Source organism: Aspergillus stella-maris (genome assembly GCF_047715825.1).
Source record: "Aspergillus stella-maris strain CBS 113639 unplaced genomic scaffold BDV14scaffold_13, whole genome shotgun sequence".
Taxonomy (NCBI): domain Eukaryota; kingdom Fungi; phylum Ascomycota; class Eurotiomycetes; order Eurotiales; family Aspergillaceae; genus Aspergillus; species Aspergillus stella-maris.
In genome coordinates this window covers 91,136-113,386 of record NW_027396807.1, presented here as the reverse complement: position 1 = coordinate 113,386, position 22,251 = coordinate 91,136, and the positions used below count along the sequence as shown (strand labels likewise).

The following is a 22,251-nucleotide window of genomic DNA, read 5'->3' as shown; positions in this document are numbered from 1 at the left end:
CAAATGTTATCGTGCAGGGAAAGTGCGATGCCGTCACGGCGTTATCGAGTATAGCAGGGCCTAAGGCGCTGATGGCCCGAGTCATTCCAGAGAATAGTCCGTTGTTAGAGAAATCACAGTGTTGTTAATACATATCTTAGCTCTTAGACAATCATCAGTCTTCTAGCTAGTATCTGTCGTTGCTGTACATCAGGTTGGTACACCAAGCGAATTCAGCAATGCATCCATGCTGAACGCGGCCCTTCCATAATCCACTTCTGTGTTCTTAACCTCGCTCGCCCTTGACTCAACCTCAACCACTGTTGAAGATCCCGGGACGAAAGTAAGCGCATTCTCATCATTTCCTGCTGACAGTCCGAGTCCTATACTCAAACCCATATCCTTCCTCTCTTTCTCCAGTCTCTCCACCTCCATAAGCAGCGCACAAGCCGACACAACCTTGAAGCTCGACAAGCCATCCCATCCGCGTCGTCTATGAGCTGGTTTGGCCCTTTCTTCACCTGCGATATGGAAGCAAGCAAGGCAGCGCTCCAGATTATCATACTCACTTCCGTAGCCAGTTATAAGTCCCGCCGGGCGCATCTGTCCTAAGATCCAGGAGGCAATGCGTTCGAATTCATCTTTCAGCTTGATAGAGCGTTCGCGCTGGCGGTGGGTTTGGATGCCAGAGTTATTAAGAATCTGACCAATGAAGACTTCGAGTTCGGTGATGGGGTGGATTGGATGGTCAGAGAAGTTGGCCATTGCAGTCGTGATTCCATCTTCGTATCTAGACGTAGACGATGTGTTAGTTAATGTCGGGTATGGGACAGTTGAAGAAGAGGATTTACGCTGCGCGGAGCTGTCGTGCTGTCTCAGCATGACCCTTCCAGTCCACAGATATCCCAGACGCAATGCACCGTGCGGTCAGTGAGTCAACCATTTTCTTCCAGGCGTTGTTTGGATTAGGTGCGATCGGAGTGCGTATTTCTTCACTCCAAATCTTATGCTCGTCGATGGCGCGGTATAACTTCCCAAGGATTTTCTCAGAACGGTAGTATTTGTGGATGGGGCCGGAATCGTCATCGTCGGGGTACGGGTGGATGTATCGCGCCTCAAGTTGAATATCCTCTTTGTGATGGATCTGCGCTAGAGGTCCTGGTGCGAGGCTTGACACTGTTAGTTCAGGTGCTCAATGTCAAGAGGATGACTTACAAATCAGGACGATTGCGATTGATAAAAGGCATCTCCTCAAGTTTGACGGGAACGCCTGTTTTTGAGAAATCCACGGCAGTAGAGTGCAGCTGCGCGAGCTTCTTGCAGTCAGAATGTGATGTTCCAAATTCCATCTGGTCGGCAAGAATCATGTGCTTAGTCGCGATCACACCCAGCTTGTCAGTTTGCATGAAATCAACAAAGAACTCAGCCATATCGGTTTTTGTGACAGTACGATGGATGTCCTTGGGCGGAACTCGCGGGTAATCAGCTGGGGCGAAGACTCTCAATGGGCGCGCTTCTGGGTCCCAGATTATATTGTATAGATCTCCATCAAGGTCACCACCGCTGAGCTGGCTGGGAAGATCTCGAGTGCCCTTCTGACTGAAGACAATGCAGTTCTTGTGCATCGTCAGGGGATGGCCTTTCGGTGGCACAATATGGGTCGGGTACTGGATGTCACCATCATACAGTGCTGGGGAGCGAGTGACGAGCAGCCGGCAGTGGCCTGGAGGAGGTGCAAATCTTCCGTTCACTGTCTCATATGTGACAAAGACTTCGTTTTCGCCCAGGAAGCCAGTCTCGTCCATAATACCAAAGAGCGTGATACCTTTTGCGACTGGAATACGGGCCTTGTGCTTCAGCAGCCGCAGTTCGCGGAGAACCGCCGCTTCGACCACGGCACGAAGAAAGGGAACTTCTTTGTAATTCAAGTTGAGCTTGTTGAACAGCAGGAATAGGCGATATATTTTGATGCAGTCGCCGATGCCTTGCGTTTTGATGAAGTTTGCTGTATTCTTGGTTGTCGCAGTGGCTTTCCGCAGCTCGTCGACTCGTAGACCCTGAAGCTTGAAGAACCAGTCACCAGAGACACCCATGTCTTCCATGATCTTGATCACCTGTCGATTGAGGACGAGCGGAATGGGCTTAGAGCCGGAGCCGCAGATTTCCACGTCCCGCCGGTTTTCTGTGTTGAACTTTATCATTGAAGGTCTGATGCGGATTATGGCACCTTGTAGCAAAGGATCGAGGGCTAGCATTCCCTTTGCACCGCCGAGGCGGATTTGGAAGCATGTTGGAAGGCCTTTTCTGGGCGGAAGAATGGCGTGGATTATGTCGATAGCGTCTCGAGAGATGGTCCCCACTCCGTCACTGTAGACTCGGTTACCCTGTTCCACGTCGGGAATCTTGAATACGACAATTCCGTTCTCCTTGAGGTTCACTGCGAATGGGGTATCGGAGAAGGCTTGCCCGATGCGAGCCGCACAACGTGCTGGCGAGGTGATGTGGGAGACATTGCCGATGGCTTTGATGATTGTGAAATAAGTTTGGAAAGTTTCGTTGTCATCGAAGAACGGTGCGGCAAACTAACTAGTCAGCGGCAACGATACAGTGACATATAGTAAAACTTACCCAGGCAGAATGGGATCTCAATGAAGAGTGAGAAAATCCCAGAAAGGTGTAGGTCCGACCGGCGACCTGAATACCTTGCTCGAAGACTGTCTTGAATCTCGCAAACACCTGTTCATTGTTCACCTTGGGGTTGAATTGAATATCCTTTCCGTTCTCATCGCAGAACTGTACCCGGATGAAGTACTCATGATGATTCGGAAATCGGCGAAGGATGCGGTTCAATGGTTCCACTTCCGGACCATGAAGGGTGGCGCGAGATGGTGTAATCATCACTCTATTGATGTATGCCAGATGCGAATTCGGGCGGAAGAGACTGTCGGCTTGGATGACACCGTCGTGGAGATCCTGGTCGCTTCCGGTAATTATCTTAAGCAGACCGTTGACGGTGAACTCCTCGGGGTCGCCAAAGGGAGAGGGCCAGTTGATTAGGTGGAACAGTTTCCTGATGGCGCTCACTGAGATTGAGCGTCGTCCTGCTAGTTTCCGCGCTTTGAAGACGCTCGCCAATTTTTTGGTCAGTGCAAGGACGGTGTACGGAGGGAGATAGCCATTCGTTACAAGGGCCTGTAGCTGAAAGAGAATTCCGAAAGGCAGTGTTACATCTTTGGTGTACTGTGTCAGCTGCTGTTTAAGCGTCGTGAGCTGCGATAGCCATCTCTCGACGTTGTGGTTGATCTTGTAGTCGTAGCGAATGACGGACAAATCGCACTCTTTGAGCTGATTCATCTTGGCCTGCAGGTTTGTAGGGTCGACAACAAACTGATAAACAAGACACTGACCGACAAGCTCAGCATGCAAGACCCCTAACGAAGAGAGGCGAGTTCGAGAATCTTCCTCGCATTGGAATAAATATGGAACGTTCATCAAGGTAATAAGCAAGGAGCCAGTTCTGTCCCAAACCACCTCAAACACAGTATTCAACGGTATCCTGATGCGATGAGTGTTGGCCAGGTCGACGATGATGTTGCGTCTCTTGAAGGTGAGAGTGCCAAACTGCGGCCATTGGATCTCGGGTATGTAGACGAACTCATCGTGGTAAAAGGTAGTGTAACCGCAACTAGATCTGAAGAGGTTGAATGAGATGGCCTGTCCTTCCTGTTCGATGGTTCGCGTGGGGTTGATTCGTTCCTGTGCCTGCCAAGCCAGGTGCCGCAGGTCGTGCTCGCTGGGCTCTCGGTTGCTCATTCTGCAGAGGACATGGAAACCAAGAAGCATCAATCTGGAGATTGGACGCTTGACACCTGGAACTTGAACCTCTCCGTAAGAAGCAAGGAATCGATCGCCATCGATGCGGGTGAGGAAGAGGATGTGACCGAGGCGTTTCTTTCTCAGTTTGCTGCAACACCAGTCGGTGATGGAAATTTTGTTCATCGACGGGCATAACTGTGCATCCAGAGCCTCCTCGCTCAGGTCAGGAGGTAGGTTATGGATAAAGACCTCCATGTTGACGATGGACCTGGAGGTGTAGAAGTGGAACACAGTGGGGATGGTGGGGTGAAGCTGCAAGAAGATGCAGATCACAGTCAACGCACTTGGCAAAGAAGAACATGATTACTAAGGATATGTGCTCATGGAATGCAGTTGTGAATGTTGTGTGGTAATAGAAAGGGAAGAGTGAATATTGAAGAATAGGCAACATTGACCAGGTCCAGACCGAAGGTGTACTTTAAAAAGTGACAGATCAGATCGCTTGGCAACGTGCAATGACGCAGATCGATCTGGACATACAGGAATGGGACAGATAAGGCAAGGTATGCTATGCTGCCCAGCTGTCCACTGCCACTGCTACTGCCGACTTCACGTCTCCTGCCGTCTTTCTCCATCTTCTGCATTTTCCCCATCTCCCCAACTTGCTCCAACAATCTCCTTAACTTCAGCCTTCAATCACTATACTACGCACTGTCCACCGTCTTCTTCCACTCTACCTGCTCCTTCAGTCACAATGTACGAATGCGAGTACTGCGGCGCAACCTTCCACCACCTCGACCTCTGCGACGAACACCTGGACGACTACGACCACTGGCGAAAATGCGAGACCTGTCCGCGCATCTTCCGCACTCAGCGAGCCTGTACCCATCATATGGACGAATCCAAGCACTGGGCGCCTCACTTCAACTGCGAATCCTGTCCCAAGTCGTTCCGATCAAAGAGTGCAGCAATCGATCATATGGATCTCGCCCGGCATTGGAAGCCTAGGACCGTACCTTGCGAGACGTGCAATGGAATGTTTAGAGACAAAGCTGGTGCTGAAAAACATATGAAGGAGACGGGACACTGGAAGAATTACTGCAAGGCCTGCGATAAGCAGTACAAGACTGAGAAGGATTATCAGGCGGTATGTCTCCTCGCCTCATTTACCGGATAAGCGGGCTCTAACTACCCTAGCACATGGACAAAACTCACCCCCGCGTTATTCCATGCCCCTTCTGCGACACCACCTACACAACAGCCGGCGACCTAAGCCACCACCTCGAAAGCAACTCCTGTCCAAATGCCCAGCTAACTCGAGAGAAAACTTACCGGACAACCCGTGAACGCAATACCCACCATTTGGTCACCTACAAAGAAGTCGGGTGGGCCGAGGACAAGGCCCGGTACACCGCAACTCCACTCTCCTGGAACGGCAGTGGCTACGAGTGTTATCTTTGCCACCAGGACTTTCCGAAGATCACGGGCCTAAACCAGCATCTGGACTCGAATGTTCACCTGCAGAATGTTTACTACTGCCCAAACAAACGATGCGACAAGGCGTATACGGCGCTGGGTGGCTTATTCGATCACCTTGAGAAGGACTCTTGTTCGTTTATTCGATTTGAGAGAACACAGAAAGGGATTGGGGCTGTTTTCGGCAGTGGGAGGAAGGTTGCGGTTTGAATTTTATGGTTGTGACAGAATTTAGTACATGGTTTGGGTCAGGTACGTGAGTTAATATCTCTTAGTATTTCCAAATAAACGTTGGGGCGCGGGAGAGATAGTCGGAGTGTATGTACAGTGTGGCAGAGGAGGTAATGTGTAACGATTTCGGGTTCTCACTATTTGGCATGATTCAAGTTTTGTCGAAACTAATGTATTATGACCGGCATGTTCCATGTCCCAATTATCCAATGATCTCTTTCAGATCTCAATGACGTCAAATCCTGCACGATATCAATGTCGGTCTCAGCCATTCTTCGGGTCTAGGCGAGCCGATGCAGGACCGCATCGATCTATATCGGCGATTGGGTAGCGAGAGGTACCCAACGACCTCCAACAGCGAAAGCAACCAACAAGAAGAGAATTATTATGGGGGACCCATACAGGTTTCTAGGCTTGATAATCTGTTGCACGGCCGTTATCTGTCATACCCAAGCCCAACCTTCTCCACTGCTGGCTTGTGCCCTTACGAGTCACGGCGCCTTCAGCTGGGCTCCCCTGGTCCCGTTAATTCTCCCAACGAGTCCGAGCGTAATCCGTACTAAGTGATGAGAGTCTAGAACACTCCAGCCTGTTGTTTATTGACTCGTTTCCGATGAGATCTAGTTTCGACTTCCGCGGTTTACCTTCTCGCATTACATAGGTGGCTTAAGGTAACTACTATCACTCATTCTCCAGAATCCACCTTCAATATGGCAATGTCTCTCGCCACTTGGACCAATGCCTCGTAAGACATTCGCGCACAAACAAGGGGTTACGGTTGCAAGCAGCCGTGTCATGACTTTAGCGGGCAGAATCAAAACCAGTTGCTTCTTCAATGAGCTCTGCAGGCCGTGCAGGACATTGCGCTCATCGCCTAGTAATACAAGGTCATTACATTAACAAGCAAGATGCCAAGGCTCTTTCCCTTCTATTCCTCTCTTTTTGCATATTTGTACTAGAGCCGGCATATCGCAGCCTCCCGTCCACCAGTCAGAAGATCCCCACAACCAAGTACGGCTCTATGCGATGCAATCCGAAGAGCCCTCATCTTCCTTCGGCTTGCCATTATGATACCGGAGCCATTCTACCAAGGGACCGGACCCTACAATCTCCCAATAGAAGGACTCGCTTGTGTAATAATTGAATTTCAAGCTAGACGGGACGAGGGCTATAAAAAGACTCCCGTTACACATTCATAAGCGGGGAGGTCAAACCGAACCGAGCCTCCGGCGCGACACAGCTGGCTCCTCATTTTTACCAACAGTCGCACCTTCGTTGCTGGGGATCTGCTGAGGATTCTGTAATCAACTATCTCGTCTTCTCAACCCTTTCTTCTTCTCTTCCTCTTCTCCCCTGTTTCCATCACCCAGCCTCCTCTCGCAAACCTTACCACCACCACCGCCGCCGCCATGCTACCAACCCTCTCCCTCCTCCTCGTCCGCCTATTCGGCCTAGGCGGCTTCATCTCAGGCATAATCTGGATCCTTAGTCCTGCAAAATGTGCCCACCTTATCCTATCCTATCACACCATATCCCCCTCCTCCTCCTCCTCCAACTCCCTTAAACCAACTCAAACCAACTAACAACCCCCCTTTGAAAACCACAGACCTCCGCTACTTCGGCCTCCCGCAAACGTACATAACCCCCCAAACATGCACGCTGTGCCTCGCCCTCGGCGCACGAAACAGCGCCGCCGGCCTCGTGATCATCCTCGTCTCACTGTACGCCTCGAAAGAGCTTACAGCTGCTGTGCTGGCGGTCTTTGCGACGGCTTGCGGGACGCTGGATACGGTTGTTTGTTTGAGAGCTGGTGTGGAACGGGGGAGGGAGATGAGGTGGGCGGGGCATTTGGTGAATTTGGGTATTTGTTGTGGGATTGTTGGGGCGTTGGTTTTGTCTTAGGGGTTGGGTTTTGGAGGGGGGATGTTGGGTTGGGTTTGGTTACGGGTTTGGTCTTGGTTTCGGTTTGGGTCATGCTCTGAGTGGGTAATTCGACTTAATACTGTGCAGGGTTATCTTCTTGAGAGAGGATGGATGGATGGGGGTAGTGGGTAGTGGGTGCTGTACTTCGAGAGTCCAGTCCACTCTAGTTGGCATGTCTCTACATACACTAATGTACATAAGGTATATTACCTTACCTAGTATAGACCAGTGTACACATTGTCAACAGAGGGCGTCACAGTGTAGGTAATCTATCTTCTTACGGATAGCTACGATCATATTCATATCTATATATGCCTTGATCACTCACCGGCTCCAGTGGCCCATAAGTACCTATATCGTTTAGGTAGAGCACGTTGTTTTGCTAGTCCAATGCACTGGTTGGTATCTACCTATCTACATACTGTAAACACTCAATAGGTACATACACATACTCCTAAGATCTATACATGACGTTGATACCGATTCCTTCAATACTACCCTACATCACATTACCTTATGTCTCGGGGCTCGTCGCGGTACTTACTGGAGTGGACCGAGGCACCTTACCTCACCGAGGTTCCTCAGAGCGTTCTAGCAGCGGCTCTACCTAAAGCTGGCATGAGATTACAGCATATAGTTCTGATCCAAGTCCAGCCCATCTCCAGCTTACCAGGCGAGATATCCAGCCGGTCACTGGTCACCAGGCACTTTGAGCCCTGGGCTCCTTGGGATACCTTGATACGTATGTATGTAAGTAGGTATTCAATCCCCATCTACCAGAGGTCAAATGCAAGTGCAAATGCAAATGCAAGTGCAGGCACAGGCGCAGCCTAGACCATGTACCTAGATAGGTAGGTGAAAGTACCTTACCTACCTAAGGTACGGTAGGATCCCCAGCATCTCCATCCATCCAGCCCTCCTCTACGGTACAGTTATAACGAACACGCCGAGACCGAGATACATACCTATAGACCCTTGCCTATGCCGCCTCCAGTTATTCATCCATGTTACTTATTGTACTTCTTTCCAGTGTTGGCTGCGCTGGGCTGTCTTGCGGTAGACCTTAGGTACCGTGTCCCTTAACTGTACTGTACTCATTGTACCCATGTACCAGTTTCCTGTGCAGACTTGACCTCAGTCCGCTGTATCTGGCAACCTAATCCCAAGTGGCTGCCTTAGGTTCAGGTTCCACGGGCTGAAAACGAGTCCACGTCAAGTCCACCGCAGCTGGACTAACTCGGTCCTTCCAATTTGCAGAATGAGGCAGGGGCGGGGGGTGGTCGCTCCTTCCTTTCTTGAGAGAAATGCTTAGATTGGTAAGCAAGTCTGTTGAAGAAAGAAAGGAAGGTACGGCCCTGTAGGTAGGTAGGTGCATTAGTGGACAAATAAACGCTCCTTCCTCTTTTGAAGTAGAGTACCTATTCAGTCTTGCAGGAGGTTCTAGACACTGCGTCCCGGGCAATAGGCTTGTAGAGCAGGTGATTGATGATATTTTCTGGTTAGGTGGAGGATGGTCCTTTCAGGTATTCTGGGATCTGGGTTCATGGGGTTTGAGAGGAATTAGTGCAGAAGGTTTCCCTGGTGGGGAGTAGGTAGGACTACTGGGCTGGGGTATGTACTATGCGGCACCTATGGAAGCAGTTAAAATGGGGGGTGTTGTGTTTGGTCCGTGGTAGTTGGTAGTTAGGTTTGATATTGTGCTTTCTGCATGAGTTGATATATGTGCCTGACCAAAAGGATCAATGCCAAGGTAACCTCAATGGACCTCGTTCATAGTCTAATCCCTTCCAATAGGGTTATAGAACCGAAACTTATTCTCGGGGTCATATCTCTCCTTCAACTCTTCCAACCTATTTACCCTCCACTCCTCACCATAAATCTCACTCACATCCTCAAACCCATTCGCATAGTTAACATAGTCATGTCTATCGCGTCCAGGCTGCCCCTCATTCCACAAGCCGCGGACTTCAAAAGCCCAGCGCCACGCCTCGTCTTCGTCGTTCTGATTCGCATCATGGGGCAAACCAGCATGGAAGAGCATCAGATGGTGATCGTCTCGAAAGGGGTATGCAGAGTCATCCCTATCCCCTGCTTCAACAGCGGCCGTCGCGTACCCCTCGTGCATTATGAACGTGGAAGCTGCGATTTCGGGATGAATGGCGATTCTCTGCACGAAGGAGTCGAAGATACGTTGCTCGGTTGTAATGTTGTAGACCTGTAGCCCGGCTGTGCTTATCGTGCGCTTGAGCGAGGTACTGCACACGGGACTCTGGGTGTCAAAGCCCTGTATCCTCGCAACATCAGGGTACGGTGATTCGCCGGACTGGTGGGATATAGAGGGGATATCATTGATATCCACTTCCGTAAGAAGAGCGCTTGCATCCTTTGACGAGCCGCGGTATGCAAATGACCATGTCAGGACAGGCTCGGTCGACGATACGGACGTATTAAGCAACAAATTCCCAACGCTAAACGCCATATCGATGGGCGTGGATCCATTTCCGTGCAATTTGTTCAATGCCTCAAAGACATTGGCGAGATATTTTCCACGCCAGGCGTAATTGTTCCAAGTCCAAGTATCCGTCTCCGGTGTTCGAGGGAAGACATTCAATTCGAAACTCGTTACAATGCCAAAGTTATGCCCTGCGCCTCGCATCGCCCAGAACAGATCTGCGTGGCTTGTTCTGTTGACAGTGATGGCGGAGCCATCTGCAAGAACAACATTGAGTTGTCGGATATTATCACTGACTAGCCCGTACGTTCCTTCCAGCTTTCCATGTCCTCCTCCAAGGCCGGGACCTAGCAGGCCGACGCACTCGCAGGTACCGGTTGTCGCTATATACCCTCTTTCCCAGAGATAGTCTGTGACTTGCTTGGTATAGACACCGGCTTGGAACCAGGCCGTTTCCGCTATTGCTGCTCTTGAGTCCGTGTCTTTGTGGTTGATTTTGATGGCTGTGAGCCTGGTCATATTGATCTGAATCCCAGTAAAGCTTGCAAGAGAAAGAGGGTATCCATGGCCGCGGTTCACTGGAAGAAAGTCGATGCTATTCTGCGCGCAGTACGTAACCTATAGGCTATCATTGGCAAACCGAGCACCATGATAAGGATAGTGGTTACCATTAGAGAAAGTGAAGAACATACAATGACAGCAATATCCCCCTCAACTCCAGGCTCAACAACAAGCTGGATGTTCGGTATAGCAAAAGTATTGAACCTTTCCGTGACTTTCTCGAAGCGTGGATCATCAGGCCCATAAATTGTTGTATTCGTGACGAGAGCGCCGAGTTCGAGTGTGACTTGGGATGAATTTAACCTCCCGCGAGTGAATAGGTCACGCTGAAAGAGGTGCGAGGCGAGTAAGTCAGGTAGAGAAGTAGTGCTGAATGTATGGGCGTGGGCTGGGAATACAAACATGTGAAAGAGGATAAGGAGGAGAGGCCAACCCATCATCTTGGCCAAGGTTGATAGGAAGCAGCAATGGCGTGACTAGAGTATGTAGAACTCAGTAGTCCAGGTAAGGCTCGAAAGCACATCGACTTTTCCTTCAGTAGTCGCTGTCATGGGGTTGCTGACATGGCATCTGGGGATCCGAGTACTTATAGGCCACTCATGATCAACAAAGATCTCTGCTCCTCGAGCTTACTATAAGATAGGCTGAACGAGGTGTGACAGATGCTGCGTGGGTGGTGATGACCATGCATGAGTCTCCCCGCATATGTCTTACTTGGCGCAAAGTTTATCCTCAGCTTCCTCGCAGCAAGCCACAAGGGTATCCAGACTCTCGATGCTTCCGGGGGTGGTTCTCGGGCACAGTTGGCTGCCAATGAGGGTTCTATGCCACGACTATACCAAACGCTATTATGCTTGAGTTGGCGCTTTGGGCGCTCCTTTAACCGCGGGAAAGTGCTCTGTCGAGATAACCACTTTCGCGGCTGGCGCACGAGATCGACTAGGTTGGTGCGTTGCTTATAAGCGCTTACCTTGCTCTTCTCTTATACGAGCTAGCGGCAGCAACAGGCTCGATCACAAATGCTGACATGCGGTAAGGGCTGAACATCATCCTACTCATCATGACAGTGGCACTGATACATCTTCACCCTCTGGATGCACCGACAACCGTACCACTGCCGGCCGACGCTTATAGCGAATGCCATCTTCACAAACACCCCCATCACATCAACCTGCATCACCGTCTTCCTGACCTGAGATCACTGATTGCAAACAAACAACTTGCAGGGGGTGTATTCGACATTCATGCGCAGGTAGAGCAAAAAAAGAGCGCTGGAACTGCTATGTCGGCCTCAATTGCAAGACAATTCACAGAGAGCCCCCTGAGAAAGGTAGCCTAATGGTGTGTTGAAGAGGTATAAAGCAGGATGGTAGTAAACTGCGCCCTTGGATTAGTCACTGTCATCGTGAGTTATTGGAGGCCGCGGAGTGATGAAGGTCGAGGTCATGACGGGAGGGACGGGACTAACCTGGAGTGAGACCGTGAATTAGAGCGCAGGTGTAGCCCAGCCCATAAACAGAAAGAGCGATGATTTGTCATGACAAGGTCGTGCCCGCCCTATTCGTTCTTCGTCAGGATTACCAAGCAGTTCGGCTGAGAAAGGAGCGACCTTTACCTGGCGTTCGACGGTTTAGGCAGGAGCGATCCGGGGCTGGCGAGGGTGCAGCAATGAGAGGGTACTTACTGAGTATGAGGGATGAGGAAGAGTGCTGGGCTGGCCTGTCACGGCAGTACCCAGCACCTTCAGGCGCGAAGGATAAGAGTACGCTCGAAAGAAAACAAGACTACAGATGAGAAGTAGAAGTTGACAACTCAAGGAGAATGCAAATGCATTGCAAATCTATCAAACGATCTATATACATGATGGCCTTGACAGCCTAGACTGCATGGGGTATTCGTAGCAACGACGTGACATGAAATATTAAACGAGACTCAACATTAGGAGTATATAGATCAACAGTCACTCGCTGAAGCATGAAGATGAGAAAATAAAAAACAAGACTCCATCCAGGGAGATTAAATGTCTATAGCGCTGTAATCAAATCAGGGTTTCGTGTCCGCGGCCTCGATGGGCTCGTCCTCTGGCGAGTTTGCCAGGGCACTCTCCAGTGCACTTGTGATGTCAATGTGGAAGAAGGGACGGTTGATGCTCTGCACCACGGCCATCTTGCGCTGGTTGCGGTAGGCCTTGCTGTCCTTTAGATCGCGCTGCAGCTTGTCGTCGCCGTCGCCGATGCTCGAGTTGGATGACTCTTCGATACCGTGCGTCTCGCGCTCGACAGCGGACGAACCACGCTTGAGACCGCTCTCGAGGTCGTTGGCGTGTGAGCTCGCCTGGCGGTTAGCCTGTTCGTTGGTGACGAGTTCAGCATGCGCGGCGGCGGAGGCCTGGCCTTCAATCTCCGTCACGCTGAAGATGGGCTTCCAGCGGTGGAAGCCGTCTTGGGAGTTGGGTGTCGGGAAGCCGAAGCCAGCGGCGACCAGAGCACGTTTCGTCCAGCGGTTCTTGACGTGGGCAAAGTGCCACTGGACGGTTCGGGGAGAGGCATAAATGTCGAGTTGATTGCGAACGTCGATCAAGTTTTGCACCGAAGTAACATCGACATTATTGACAGACGAAAAGTCAAGGATGATAGCGCGAAGAGTAGGGAGGTGAGAGCGGTCGGGCTCGGACTTGCCCTTACGAGGACCAGGGTTGTTCCACGGGCGGTCACCAGGTCTGCCATAGGTGAATGGGTTGGTGCGGCGAGTCTGCTTGAAAATGGTATCGACGAGGTAGTCGGTGTAGTGGTTGGCGTTGGGGTAGTTGAAACCTTCGGACAGGCGGTAGATAAAGATACCGGGGAATGGCTGCTCAACCTCGACGTCGGGGTTGGATCCGTCGGCGTGGTTGATGGGAAGGAAGATGGAGCGCGAACGGTCGACATCGCCAAGTGCTGGGCGAGCCTCCTCAAGAACGTGGTCTCCGACAACGGAGTGGATGGTGACGCGGCCAAGGAACTCACCGCGGGCCTTGGCAACGCGGAAGAGAAGAACCGCAGCCGAGACGGAGACGGTACAGTAGACACCGATTTCGATCGTAGTGAAAACGGTGACAAGGACACCGATAAAGAAGATGACGCAGTCAAGAGGAGAAACACGGTAGAACTGGTACACAACGTCGGGAGGTGTGATCAAGTCACCGACGGCATGGATGATGACACCGGCAAGAGAGGCAGACGGAATATACCAAAAGAGCGCGGGGAGAGCATAGATGGCAAGAAGAACGACAACGGCAGTAATAACACCAGCCAAAGGAGTTCTGACACCGGCCTTGGACTTGATGGCAGTTCGCGAGAAGGATCCGGTCGCAGGGTAACCACCGAGGAACGGACCGAGCAAGTTGGACACTCCAATGGCGACCAACTCCTGAGAAGGATCAATAGTATAGTTGTTGACACGTCCGAAAGACTTGGAAATGGCAATGTGCTCAATCAGCAGAACAATCACAGCCGCGGGCAGGCGGCTAGCAAAGGTCTTGATGATTTCCGCATTGACGGTAGGAACGGCAGCGTGTTGGAAACCACGGGGAACAGTTCCAAGCACGGTGAAGGCGGGGTTGTCTCGTCGGTGGAGGTTGGTCGCAGCGCTGATCATGGTGTAGAACAGGATGACGAAAACCGTGCGCAGGGTGGAGACGAAGAACCAGAACTTGGCACGGTGAGGCTGCTTCTTGGCTGCAGTGTTGCAGGCAAAACGGATGATGTACAGCATGGCGCAGGCAGTGACACCCATGGCAGCGTCCAGGCTGGAGGACGGGAGAGCCTTGAGTGTCTGAATGATCGTCTCGTAGGTAGCACCGCGACTATTGACCTTGTCCTGCTCACCAAGCATGGTCTTGACCTGGCCGGAGATAATGTTGACGGCAGATCCAGTCATAAAGGCGGTAATAGCTGGGAGGGGAATGAAGTCGACAATGAATCCGAGACGTGCGAGACCCATGAAGCAAACGATTCCACCGCAGATGACTGCCAGACATGAGGCGATAACGTGAGGTTCAACGTTGGGAAGAGTCTCTTGGGCATCGGTAATGATGTTTCCGACTAGAGTAGACATGACAGCGACAGGCTGGATTTGTTAGCAAAGGCAGTCAATAGAGGAAATGGAGTACATACACCAATGGTAATATCCTTTGACGTCGCAAAGAACCAGTAGATCAACACTCCCATGAAAGACGAGTAGAGACCATATTCAACAGGCAGTTGGGCGAGTTCGGCGTAGGCCATTCCTTGAGGAACGACGACAGCTCCGACGGTGATACCGGCAACCAAGTCTCCCATGAGCCACTGGGTGTTGTAGCGGGTGATCCAGCCAAGGAAAGGGAAAAGCCGGTAGAAGTAGACACCGATTTCACGCCAGGAAGGGATAATTTCCGCAAACCATTCGGCTGCGGTGGGCTCGGGCTCGACATAACCGTAGGTGTCAAAGGTACCGGCAGAGAATGTCGACTCGCCTCGGGTGATGGCATCATGCTCTTCCTTTTCAGGCAGCTTGAGACGCAAGACCTTGGCAATGCCGTGGCCGACCTTGGTAGGGATGTCGCCAGGCATGGTGATCTGGTGTTTGGTTGTCAAAAATAAGGGAGGATTCGAAGAATATATGAGGGCGAGCACGGGCCCTAGTTCGTAGACCTCCTGGGTCTGACGACAAAATGCAACCAGATGGTGAATCGCAAAGGACCAGATAGGGCAATATACTCGGATAAATCAGTGATTTAAGCGAACTGGCATGCCATGTCTGAAGGATGAACAAGAGATGAAAGATTGCGCAAAACAGGCTCTTAAATGAACCAAGGGTGACCAAGGCGATGTCGTGATCGAGAGGGAAGAATACGTATTCAGGGTCCCCCACGAGTAGCTCGTAAAGCAATATCAACCACCAACGAGAGGGGATAAATAAGAATAAGGTAAATGCACCGGCGCGAGGTAAGTGGGCGAAGGATGGGGCACAGGAGTGGCGGAAATGAAGCCAAAAAAGTGCCACGATACCGGGCAAGGAAGAAGAGGCCGAGAAGAGGAGAGACGGCCGACAAAGTCCACAGCAATAAAGATGAAAAAGAAAAGACAGGCGAGGTGGTGAAGCTACGAGGAGACGAGTTTTATGTATTTTAGACTTTTAGCGGCGTCGCAGGCGATCTTGCGAGACGGAAGGGTGTGGGGGGGAGGAGCAGCAGCAGCACGAGGCAAAAAGGTGCTTGTCCACCGTAATTGTCACACAGTTCCCGCGCCACGCCTGGAAGAGGGAAGAGAGCGAGAGCAGGGATCGTCAGCGGTCAGCAAGCGAGCGTTGGCAGTGGACAGCAGCCGTTTAAGCTTGCCGGATGAACTGAGGGTGCTGGCGTAATAGGGCCCATCCATCGCTCATCGCCATCAGTCTGGGCTGGACTGCCCCATCCATGGTTCTATCGTCCGTAACCGGACCTGGATCTCAGGGACTGTATTCCGGACTGAGATTTTGACTATTGAGTGAGACCGTTGTCAGTATTGACGATAACCGATGAATTGGTGTCAAAATCCGGAGAAATTTGATCAAGAGAGAGACAGCGAGAGGAAAACGGAGGAGGAAACGAAGCATACTGCCCGCTGCCACCGCCAGGCCAGGTGCAGCGTCCCGGCCAATCAGGTGACCTTTAGCAGAGACCAGCCAATGGGAGCAGCCAGAGAACACGCCATCGTCCCGACAGATGGTGAATGCTTGAGGGCTCCACTGTGGAGAGAAATATGAGAAGGATTATCTCATGCAGAAGACCACAGAAGGTACAAAGCAGGTTCTATCATTTTATTATGAAATATGTGTCAATATTAGTCAGTAGAATTAAGTTGTTGACATTAGTTAGTAGTACAGTAGGTAGACTTGCCAATAAGTAGACTAAATAGACTTAAATTGTATAAATTGATTACGACTCACAAATGAAACGGCCGTCGTCAGTGCCTCGTATGCTGCGGAGATGCATCGGAATTGTTCTCTGAATTGCCAATCTAGACTACTGCCATGCCAACTAAAGACCTGCAGCCTCTCTCCACCTTCCCAGTCACCTCATCAACCGCAGGATCGCGTCATCAACGTCCTCTCGCGTCCTTCCTTCAGTCCACATACCACAAGAACACAGTCAGGAACAGGCTGATAGTCCGATAATCAGTTCTGGAGAATTCTCCCGCTATACGAGGTCTACCTGACAGCTTGCTTCCATGGTCCCTGCTTCTGCTGGTGTTGATCGGCGATGCCAGTGACAGCGACAGGAGGTCATTACACTCCTGCAGGGTTCATTATCTCCTATCGACCCATCAGCCTATCACCGAAGTCCATCTGCGCAGACAATTTGCCAAGAAATCACACCAACATCTGTCCTCTTGGATACCACCCCTGCCAGTGCCAACCCAGTCACACCCATCAGCCTCACACAATCCCTACATTAAACCTAGTCCAGCAATGTCCAGTCTATTTGCAATCGAAACCCCCACGGAAGGCAACTCCTTCTAGAATCCTACCAAAATACGATTTAACCTCCATGTCGTCATTTTAGGCCCTTATGAGCCATCGCCAGCCCACCAGCCACGTCGCGTCTTTCTGCCAGCGAGAGTGGATAGAAGAGCATCCAAGAACCCTTGGAGTATGCTTGACACGGCCACTGAAGGGATATGAGTATTGGCGTGCTGGGGTGATGCTTATTTCAACGGGTTGTCTTGGTCTGGATGAGATATCAACTTGCGAGAACTTGATATTGACATAATGCGAGCTCATGCCTTGCCGCTGCTCTCGTCGCATGTTTTCGGCCGCTGCTCCTGAGCGTCTAGGCTTAACGATTGCTTCCACTCCACTCAGCTGTTACGGCGTACGCACGCCTCCTTTGACTGGACCGCTGTCGCGTGCTTTGTACCGATTTCACGGACCAGACTATATGCGACCATATCCTATGGACTCGCCACCAACAACTCCGGAGTTGATACTCTATTTGTTCCCAAAGACGCGATCTATACTATCGCCACTGCATTCCATGGCCCGTCCTCGGTAGTCCCGATAGTCCAACCACTAGCTGGCTTCGCCTAAAGAGGCCACCATCTCGATCTGATGTCCCAGATTTCGGACACTGTCTTAGCCTGGGGCAACTCAAATTTCAGGACCAAGTTTTTCTCTGGTGATCGCAGCCGAGCCGTTCAGAGTTGAGACTTGAGAGTCCAGAGTCCAGAATCTGGACTCCCATCCTGCAGTTCACTGTCCACGCGACTCGCCCCAGATCCCTTGCATGGAAGGTACCTGCGATGCCACCCCAAAATCTAGGTTCTATCTTCGCTCATCTCGCTCTGCGCTTCCTGTTTCCTGCTCTCGAGGCCATTCGCTGCTGTCCGTGACCATGATACCCCTTGCGGCATACCGACTCAACCCCGCGTACGCGGTGTCTGAAAGCAAGAGACTTGGGTCAGACCCTCCACTCGGTGCCTCTACAGTCTACATCTACATATATACTGATGTCTCGTGACAAGTACTAGTCAAGATGATAAGGAATAAGGAGCAAGGCGCTCAAGCCGAGGCGTCAAAGCCAGAATCGCAGCCTGACACTACCATCGCTTGAGATTCGAACCTAGCGAAATTCGACTTGTCGCTGCCGCCCCTTCTCCTTCGATGTCTAACGATCCCATCGATTATGGTCAGACCCAATCGGGCACATCTCGCGGTTACAAGTTTTACTATGGGGCCTGAGATCTGGTGTTCTTCAGAGTCAGTCTCTGGTACGCTGCCTAGTCTACTCACACACAGAAAGACTGAACAAGTCAACCAGTCAAAATGTCTTTCGGAATATAGAGCCAATACGCTTTCGCCTACTTCTTTGGCATCAAAGAGCGCTAAGGGTATGCAGTCCGTTTCTATAAGGTAGGTAGGTAGGTAAGTTAAGTAAAGATCTTCATGAGCCCTAAATTCAACGTAGTATATTTAACAAGACCTGCCTTACTCAGACCATCGTAAGCCATCTCCAGCTACAGTAGCCACTTAGAACAATCAATATATCCATCCCGATCACAGTCCAACACATCGATTTTCTCGCCACGTGAATAAATCAATCCCATAAATACTTCGCTCTGGACCTCCCTTAGTCCATCCGGTAGCAGGCAGGCAGGTAGGTAGGCAGGTAGTCCATCTCATCCGTCTGGCTGGACGACAGGGTGCCTCGATTCCACTCCCTCTCGTCGAAGTCGAATCTCCGCGTGGCGGCCGTCTACCTATCCCGTCCCGTTCACACTTAGACCAACCAAGATAGCAAATGTTACCTGGAACCAGAGCCAGGCAGGTCTGAATAAAATAAACCAATGCTAGCGGTCTTCACCAGGTAGACACGTGTGGGTGTGGGTTATTCTCACAATCTTCTTCATCATTTTCATCTGCCTCACATACACAACCTACCTACATAGACAGGAATCTCATACCTCACTGTCCCACTCAGTAAAGTATCCACCTAAGGAAAAAGCCTCCATTGCGTACCTACCATAGCCCCCCCAAGCAGTGAGTACAAGTCCAAGTCTATACGGGAGCCCGAATCGGAACCCGTCCGGACTGGATGGGGTGTCTCCCAGAGCATCCATCTATGGAGTGGACGCTTGTATTTACTTTAGATGGTTTTGCCTTCTTCTTCGCCTTCGCCTTTCATTTCGCCTTCTGAAGGCGGCTTTCTCACGACTACGGGGGCTACTTAGACTGTGTAGTCCATCTAACCTGATGGATCCGATCCCACGGTTCCTTTTTATTTTATTGCAGTAAAGGCGGGGAGGGGGTCCAGACGGGTAGGCAAGTAAATAAATAAGCAAGTAAATAAGTAAGCAAGTAAACCCCAACCTGCAACAGCGTTGTTTCAAGCGCAAAGTCGGTAGTGAGGTATGTTATAACCGTGGACAACGGTAGCGTATATATCAGGCGGGCAGGCAGGGCAGGGCACTGGACCCGGGGAGGGGAGAAAGTTCGTACCTACCTACCTGACTCTTTGACTGAGCAATGTATATATTTGACTACCGCCTTAACTCGAGTTTGGTTTCTTCAGCACTTCCATCCTAGGAATCGAGCAAGGGACCGTGTGAGGGTGGTGCCTACCAGGGTCCTCACGTCTACTGGAGATATATATTTGGTTAACACCGGGGTACACGCGAGGATCCATTCATCACGAAGCCACAGCTTACAAGAGACAATACACGCACTACCAATACTTTTGAAAGGAAAAGACGGTCAAAGAAAGGAATACCCAAGTTCATGCGAGTCTATAATATGGTAACCACCCCGAGAACACTAACTACCCTACCCAGCACGCGCACCCAACACAAACTGACCGGACCTCGAGCGCAAAGCGCAAACAAACATCCCACTAATCAGAGAAATGGAAGGAAGGGGAACGGAGAAACGGAGGAGATTATGTATGGAAGGAAACCCAGGATCAGCAAGTCGAGCGATTTGGGTGAGGGGTGCCGCGCAGAGTGAGAAAAGTCGAAAGGTCGAAGAAAAGTCGAAATCAAATCTCCAGTCATCATCCGAGTCTTCGGTGAAAACGCCATCGCAAAGCAAATTCGTGGAAAACAAAAAAGAAGAACGTTCCAGTCCTGTGCCAAGGCTATATCTTCAACATGGTATCATAAGCGAAGTTCATCAAGCCCTGGCACCTCATCATCACACCCAGTCATTCATAACATCTCATATTCCCTTGCTTACTGAGAAGCACACTGCACCCGCTCAGCACCAGGAGGAACATCGTCATCATCATCGTCCATGCCGGCGGCACCGTGGGCGCGTGCTTGTGAGCGCTCGTTGCCGTCGACCTCTTCCAACTCAAAGTCCTCAACCATGGCGTCCGTGGGAGCCTGGGCCTGTCCTTTCCGGGGAGGCAGGACCTGCTCAAGGAGGTGGAGGTTCTGGAGCTCATCCTTCTCGGGGAACTTGACGTCGAACTGGATGTAGAGGTTACCGTGGTCGTGGTGGCGGAACGAAGGCATACCCTGGCCCTTGATGACCTTGATGGCGCCTAAACACTGTTAGCTCGACATCTTTGTGTCTAGTGAGACCGGAACTTACCAGGTGTGATGACCTCGCCAGGGGCGATTGTGACGGACAACCACCGCTCGTCAAGGTGCTCAATGTTGATGGTACCACCGCCGAGCGCGGTAAGAAGGTCGATCTCAGCTTGGTAGAAGAGGTCGTCGTCCTTGCGCTGGAATCGGGGGTGGGGCTTCTGCTCAATCTCGAAAACAACATCACCAGGCATAACACCAGGCAGCTGGTCACCCTCACCGCGGAACTCGATCTTGTGGCCGTTCTTGACACCGCGGTCGACGTGGACGTGGAGGACCTTGCGCTCGACAACGGTCTTCTTACCGTGACAGTTGCGGCAGCGGTCCTTGTCACGAATGGTCTCTCCCTCACCGTTACAGTCGGGGCAGACGGTCTGGAAGCGCTGGATCATGGGACCCATCTGGCGCATCATCGTCTTCATACCCGAACCGTTACAGCCGGAACACGACTTGACGGCGCCTTCCTTACCACCGCGGCCATCGCAAGTGGAACAGATGACGGACTTTTGGAGAGCGAGCTTGGAGACCTTGCCGCGGTAGATATCCTCGAGGTTGACCTTGTGAACGTGGTGGATGGTGCGAGCCTTCTTTGGGCCTTGATCCCGCATGCCACCGCCGAACATGCCGCCGAAGCCACCGCCGCCGCCGCCGAAGAACTGGGCGAAGAGGTCCTCGGCGCCCATACCACCGGCACCACCACCGCCTTCGAGACCCTCCTCACCGAGTTGATCGTAGATGCTACGCTGTTGGGAGTCGGACAGAACTTCGTATGCTTTGGACATTTCCTTAAAGGTTTCGGCAGCCTCTGGGTTGTTGGGGTTCTTGTCTGTTGGAGGAATTGTTAGACAGCGGTCGCATATATTCGCTTGTTCCATATCACATACCAGGGTGGTACTTGAGGGCACCCTTCTTGTAAGCAGTCTTCAGTTGGGCCTCGCTGGCCGTCGGGGCAACCTAACAGGTACCGTTAGTTGACGGCCTAAGCACACAAAATTCAGCGTCAATACTAACCCCGAGGATGTCGTAGAACTTCGTATCCTTGACCATTGTGATCTAATTCTAGTGTGACTTGAAAGAGAGAGAGAAGCGGTTCGCGAGGGGTAGCGAAGGAAGGTTCCGAATAAACAACAACTTTTGAGCAAAAAGGCGGTCCGGGTGGGGAGGAGTCGGGGAGAGATGTAGTTGCCGGTGATATAGAGACGGACGAGGTCTGGAAGGAATGGTCGGTGCCTTGGAGTGTGGAGGAGAAGAGATCAAGAGAGTTGAGGAGAGTTTAGAAGGAAGTGGAGGGAGGCGGCTTGAAGAATTGGACCGACGGCTGAATGAGAGAAAGACAGAAGTAATAATGAAGAGTGACGGACGGGGATGGCAACGCCTCTGTAAGCCCGTACGTAACTTTGGGTATTGGTTACGCCCACCAGGCACCAACGGACCTTGCTCCCGTGGTATCTTTTACTTTCCCACGTATTGCTGTTACCGGAGTTAGCACTGGCGATAATGAAGCCAGAGAATGTCTCAAATATCAATGCTCTTTTTTGAATTGAATAGACTGGATTCTCAAAGAATACAGACTCAGCATCTTACAGACCAGGATTTCTATCTTTGTATCTCGTTGTTTCGACCGCTCAGACTGCCCACAATTCCATGCCAAGCACATCGATCCCCTTCGACGCTCTTCCATCGTCTTCCTGCACCTTCTTCCATGGCGCTGTATTGTAATTACAGCTATAA

The 22,251-nt window shown here is 51.2% G+C and overlaps 6 protein-coding genes across 6 annotated transcripts; 2 read left to right on the top strand and 4 right to left on the bottom strand.

The window, feature by feature from the left end:
* Positions 1 to 120: 120 nt before the first annotated feature.
* BDV14DRAFT_25851 (RNA dependent RNA polymerase) lies at positions 121 to 4,273 on the bottom strand. Its single transcript, XM_073776389.1, has 4 exons — positions 2,608 to 4,273; positions 1,195 to 2,561; positions 831 to 1,148; positions 121 to 769 (listed from the first exon to the last, which is right to left on the bottom strand). The coding sequence occupies exons 1-4, from the start codon at positions 4,048 to 4,050 to the stop codon at positions 190 to 192; spliced, it is 3,708 nt and encodes a 1,235-aa protein (XP_073630433.1). The 5' UTR covers positions 4,051 to 4,273; the 3' UTR covers positions 121 to 189.
* Positions 4,274 to 4,405: 132 nt separating this feature from the next.
* Positions 4,406 to 5,638, top strand: BDV14DRAFT_25840 (uncharacterized protein). The gene is made up of 2 exons (XM_073776388.1): positions 4,406 to 4,942; positions 4,993 to 5,638. The coding sequence occupies exons 1-2, from the start codon at positions 4,550 to 4,552 to the stop codon at positions 5,479 to 5,481; spliced, it is 882 nt and encodes a 293-aa protein (XP_073630432.1). The 5' UTR covers positions 4,406 to 4,549; the 3' UTR covers positions 5,482 to 5,638.
* A 1,141-nt stretch (positions 5,639 to 6,779) lies between these two features.
* On the top strand, positions 6,780 to 7,622 carry BDV14DRAFT_25837 (DUF4267 domain-containing protein). The gene is made up of 2 exons (XM_073776387.1): positions 6,780 to 7,002; positions 7,109 to 7,622. The coding sequence occupies exons 1-2, from the start codon at positions 6,912 to 6,914 to the stop codon at positions 7,402 to 7,404; spliced, it is 387 nt and encodes a 128-aa protein (XP_073630431.1). The 5' UTR covers positions 6,780 to 6,911; the 3' UTR covers positions 7,405 to 7,622.
* A 1,580-nt stretch (positions 7,623 to 9,202) lies between these two features.
* BDV14DRAFT_197837 (FAD-binding oxidoreductase) lies at positions 9,203 to 10,878 on the bottom strand (the record flags this gene model as incomplete). The annotated part of the gene is made up of 2 exons (XM_073772777.1): positions 9,203 to 10,495; positions 10,570 to 10,878. The coding sequence occupies 2 exons, from the start codon at positions 10,876 to 10,878 to the stop codon at positions 9,203 to 9,205; spliced, it is 1,602 nt and encodes a 533-aa protein (XP_073630430.1).
* Positions 10,879 to 12,243: 1,365 nt separating this feature from the next.
* BDV14DRAFT_25812 (SLC26/SulP family anion transporter) lies at positions 12,244 to 15,302 on the bottom strand. Its single transcript, XM_073776386.1, has 2 exons — positions 14,593 to 15,302; positions 12,244 to 14,545 (listed from the first exon to the last, which is right to left on the bottom strand). Exons 1-2 carry the CDS (start codon positions 15,025 to 15,027, stop codon positions 12,482 to 12,484), a joined length of 2,499 nt encoding a protein of 832 aa, XP_073630429.1. The 5' UTR covers positions 15,028 to 15,302; the 3' UTR covers positions 12,244 to 12,481.
* Positions 15,303 to 19,633: 4,331 nt separating this feature from the next.
* Positions 19,634 to 22,088, bottom strand: BDV14DRAFT_169328 (type I HSP40 co-chaperone YDJ1). The gene is made up of 4 exons (XM_073768021.1): positions 21,532 to 22,088; positions 21,405 to 21,474; positions 20,525 to 21,346; positions 19,634 to 20,474 (listed from the first exon to the last, which is right to left on the bottom strand). Exons 1-4 carry the CDS (start codon positions 21,565 to 21,567, stop codon positions 20,161 to 20,163), a joined length of 1,242 nt encoding a protein of 413 aa, XP_073630428.1. The 5' UTR covers positions 21,568 to 22,088; the 3' UTR covers positions 19,634 to 20,160.
* Between the last annotated feature and the right edge of the window lie 163 nt (positions 22,089 to 22,251).

Bases quoted from the DNA above. Each gene is read 5' to 3' on its own strand.
- BDV14DRAFT_25851 (XM_073776389.1), bottom strand. From the start codon at position 4,050: ATGGAGGTCTTTATCCATAACCTACCTCCTGACCTGAGCGAGGAGGCT. The intron at 1,149-1,194 runs GTAAGTCATCCT...AACAGTGTCAAG, and splicing joins AATCGCAATCGTCCTGATTT to CCTCGCACCAGGACCTCTAG. The intron at 770-830 runs GTAAATCCTCTT...GTCTACGTCTAG, and splicing joins GCACGACAGCTCCGCGCAGC to ATACGAAGATGGAATCACGA.
- BDV14DRAFT_25840 (XM_073776388.1), top strand. From the start codon at position 4,550: ATGTACGAATGCGAGTACTGCGGCGCAACCTTCCACCACCTCGACCTC. The intron at 4,943-4,992 runs GTATGTCTCCTC...TAACTACCCTAG, and splicing joins CTGAGAAGGATTATCAGGCG to CACATGGACAAAACTCACCC.
- BDV14DRAFT_25837 (XM_073776387.1), top strand. From the start codon at position 6,912: ATGCTACCAACCCTCTCCCTCCTCCTCGTCCGCCTATTCGGCCTAGGC. The intron at 7,003-7,108 runs GTGCCCACCTTA...TGAAAACCACAG, and splicing joins GATCCTTAGTCCTGCAAAAT to ACCTCCGCTACTTCGGCCTC.
- BDV14DRAFT_25812 (XM_073776386.1), bottom strand. From the start codon at position 15,027: ATGCCTGGCGACATCCCTACCAAGGTCGGCCACGGCATTGCCAAGGTC. The intron at 14,546-14,592 runs GTATGTACTCCA...TAACAAATCCAG, and splicing joins CAAAGGATATTACCATTGGT to CCTGTCGCTGTCATGTCTAC.
- BDV14DRAFT_169328 (XM_073768021.1), bottom strand. From the start codon at position 21,567: ATGGTCAAGGATACGAAGTTCTACGACATCCTCGGG. The intron at 21,475-21,531 runs GTTAGTATTGAC...GGTACCTGTTAG, and splicing joins AGTTCTACGACATCCTCGGG to GTTGCCCCGACGGCCAGCGA. The intron at 20,475-20,524 runs GTAAGTTCCGGT...AACAGTGTTTAG, and splicing joins TGGCGAGGTCATCACACCTG to GCGCCATCAAGGTCATCAAG.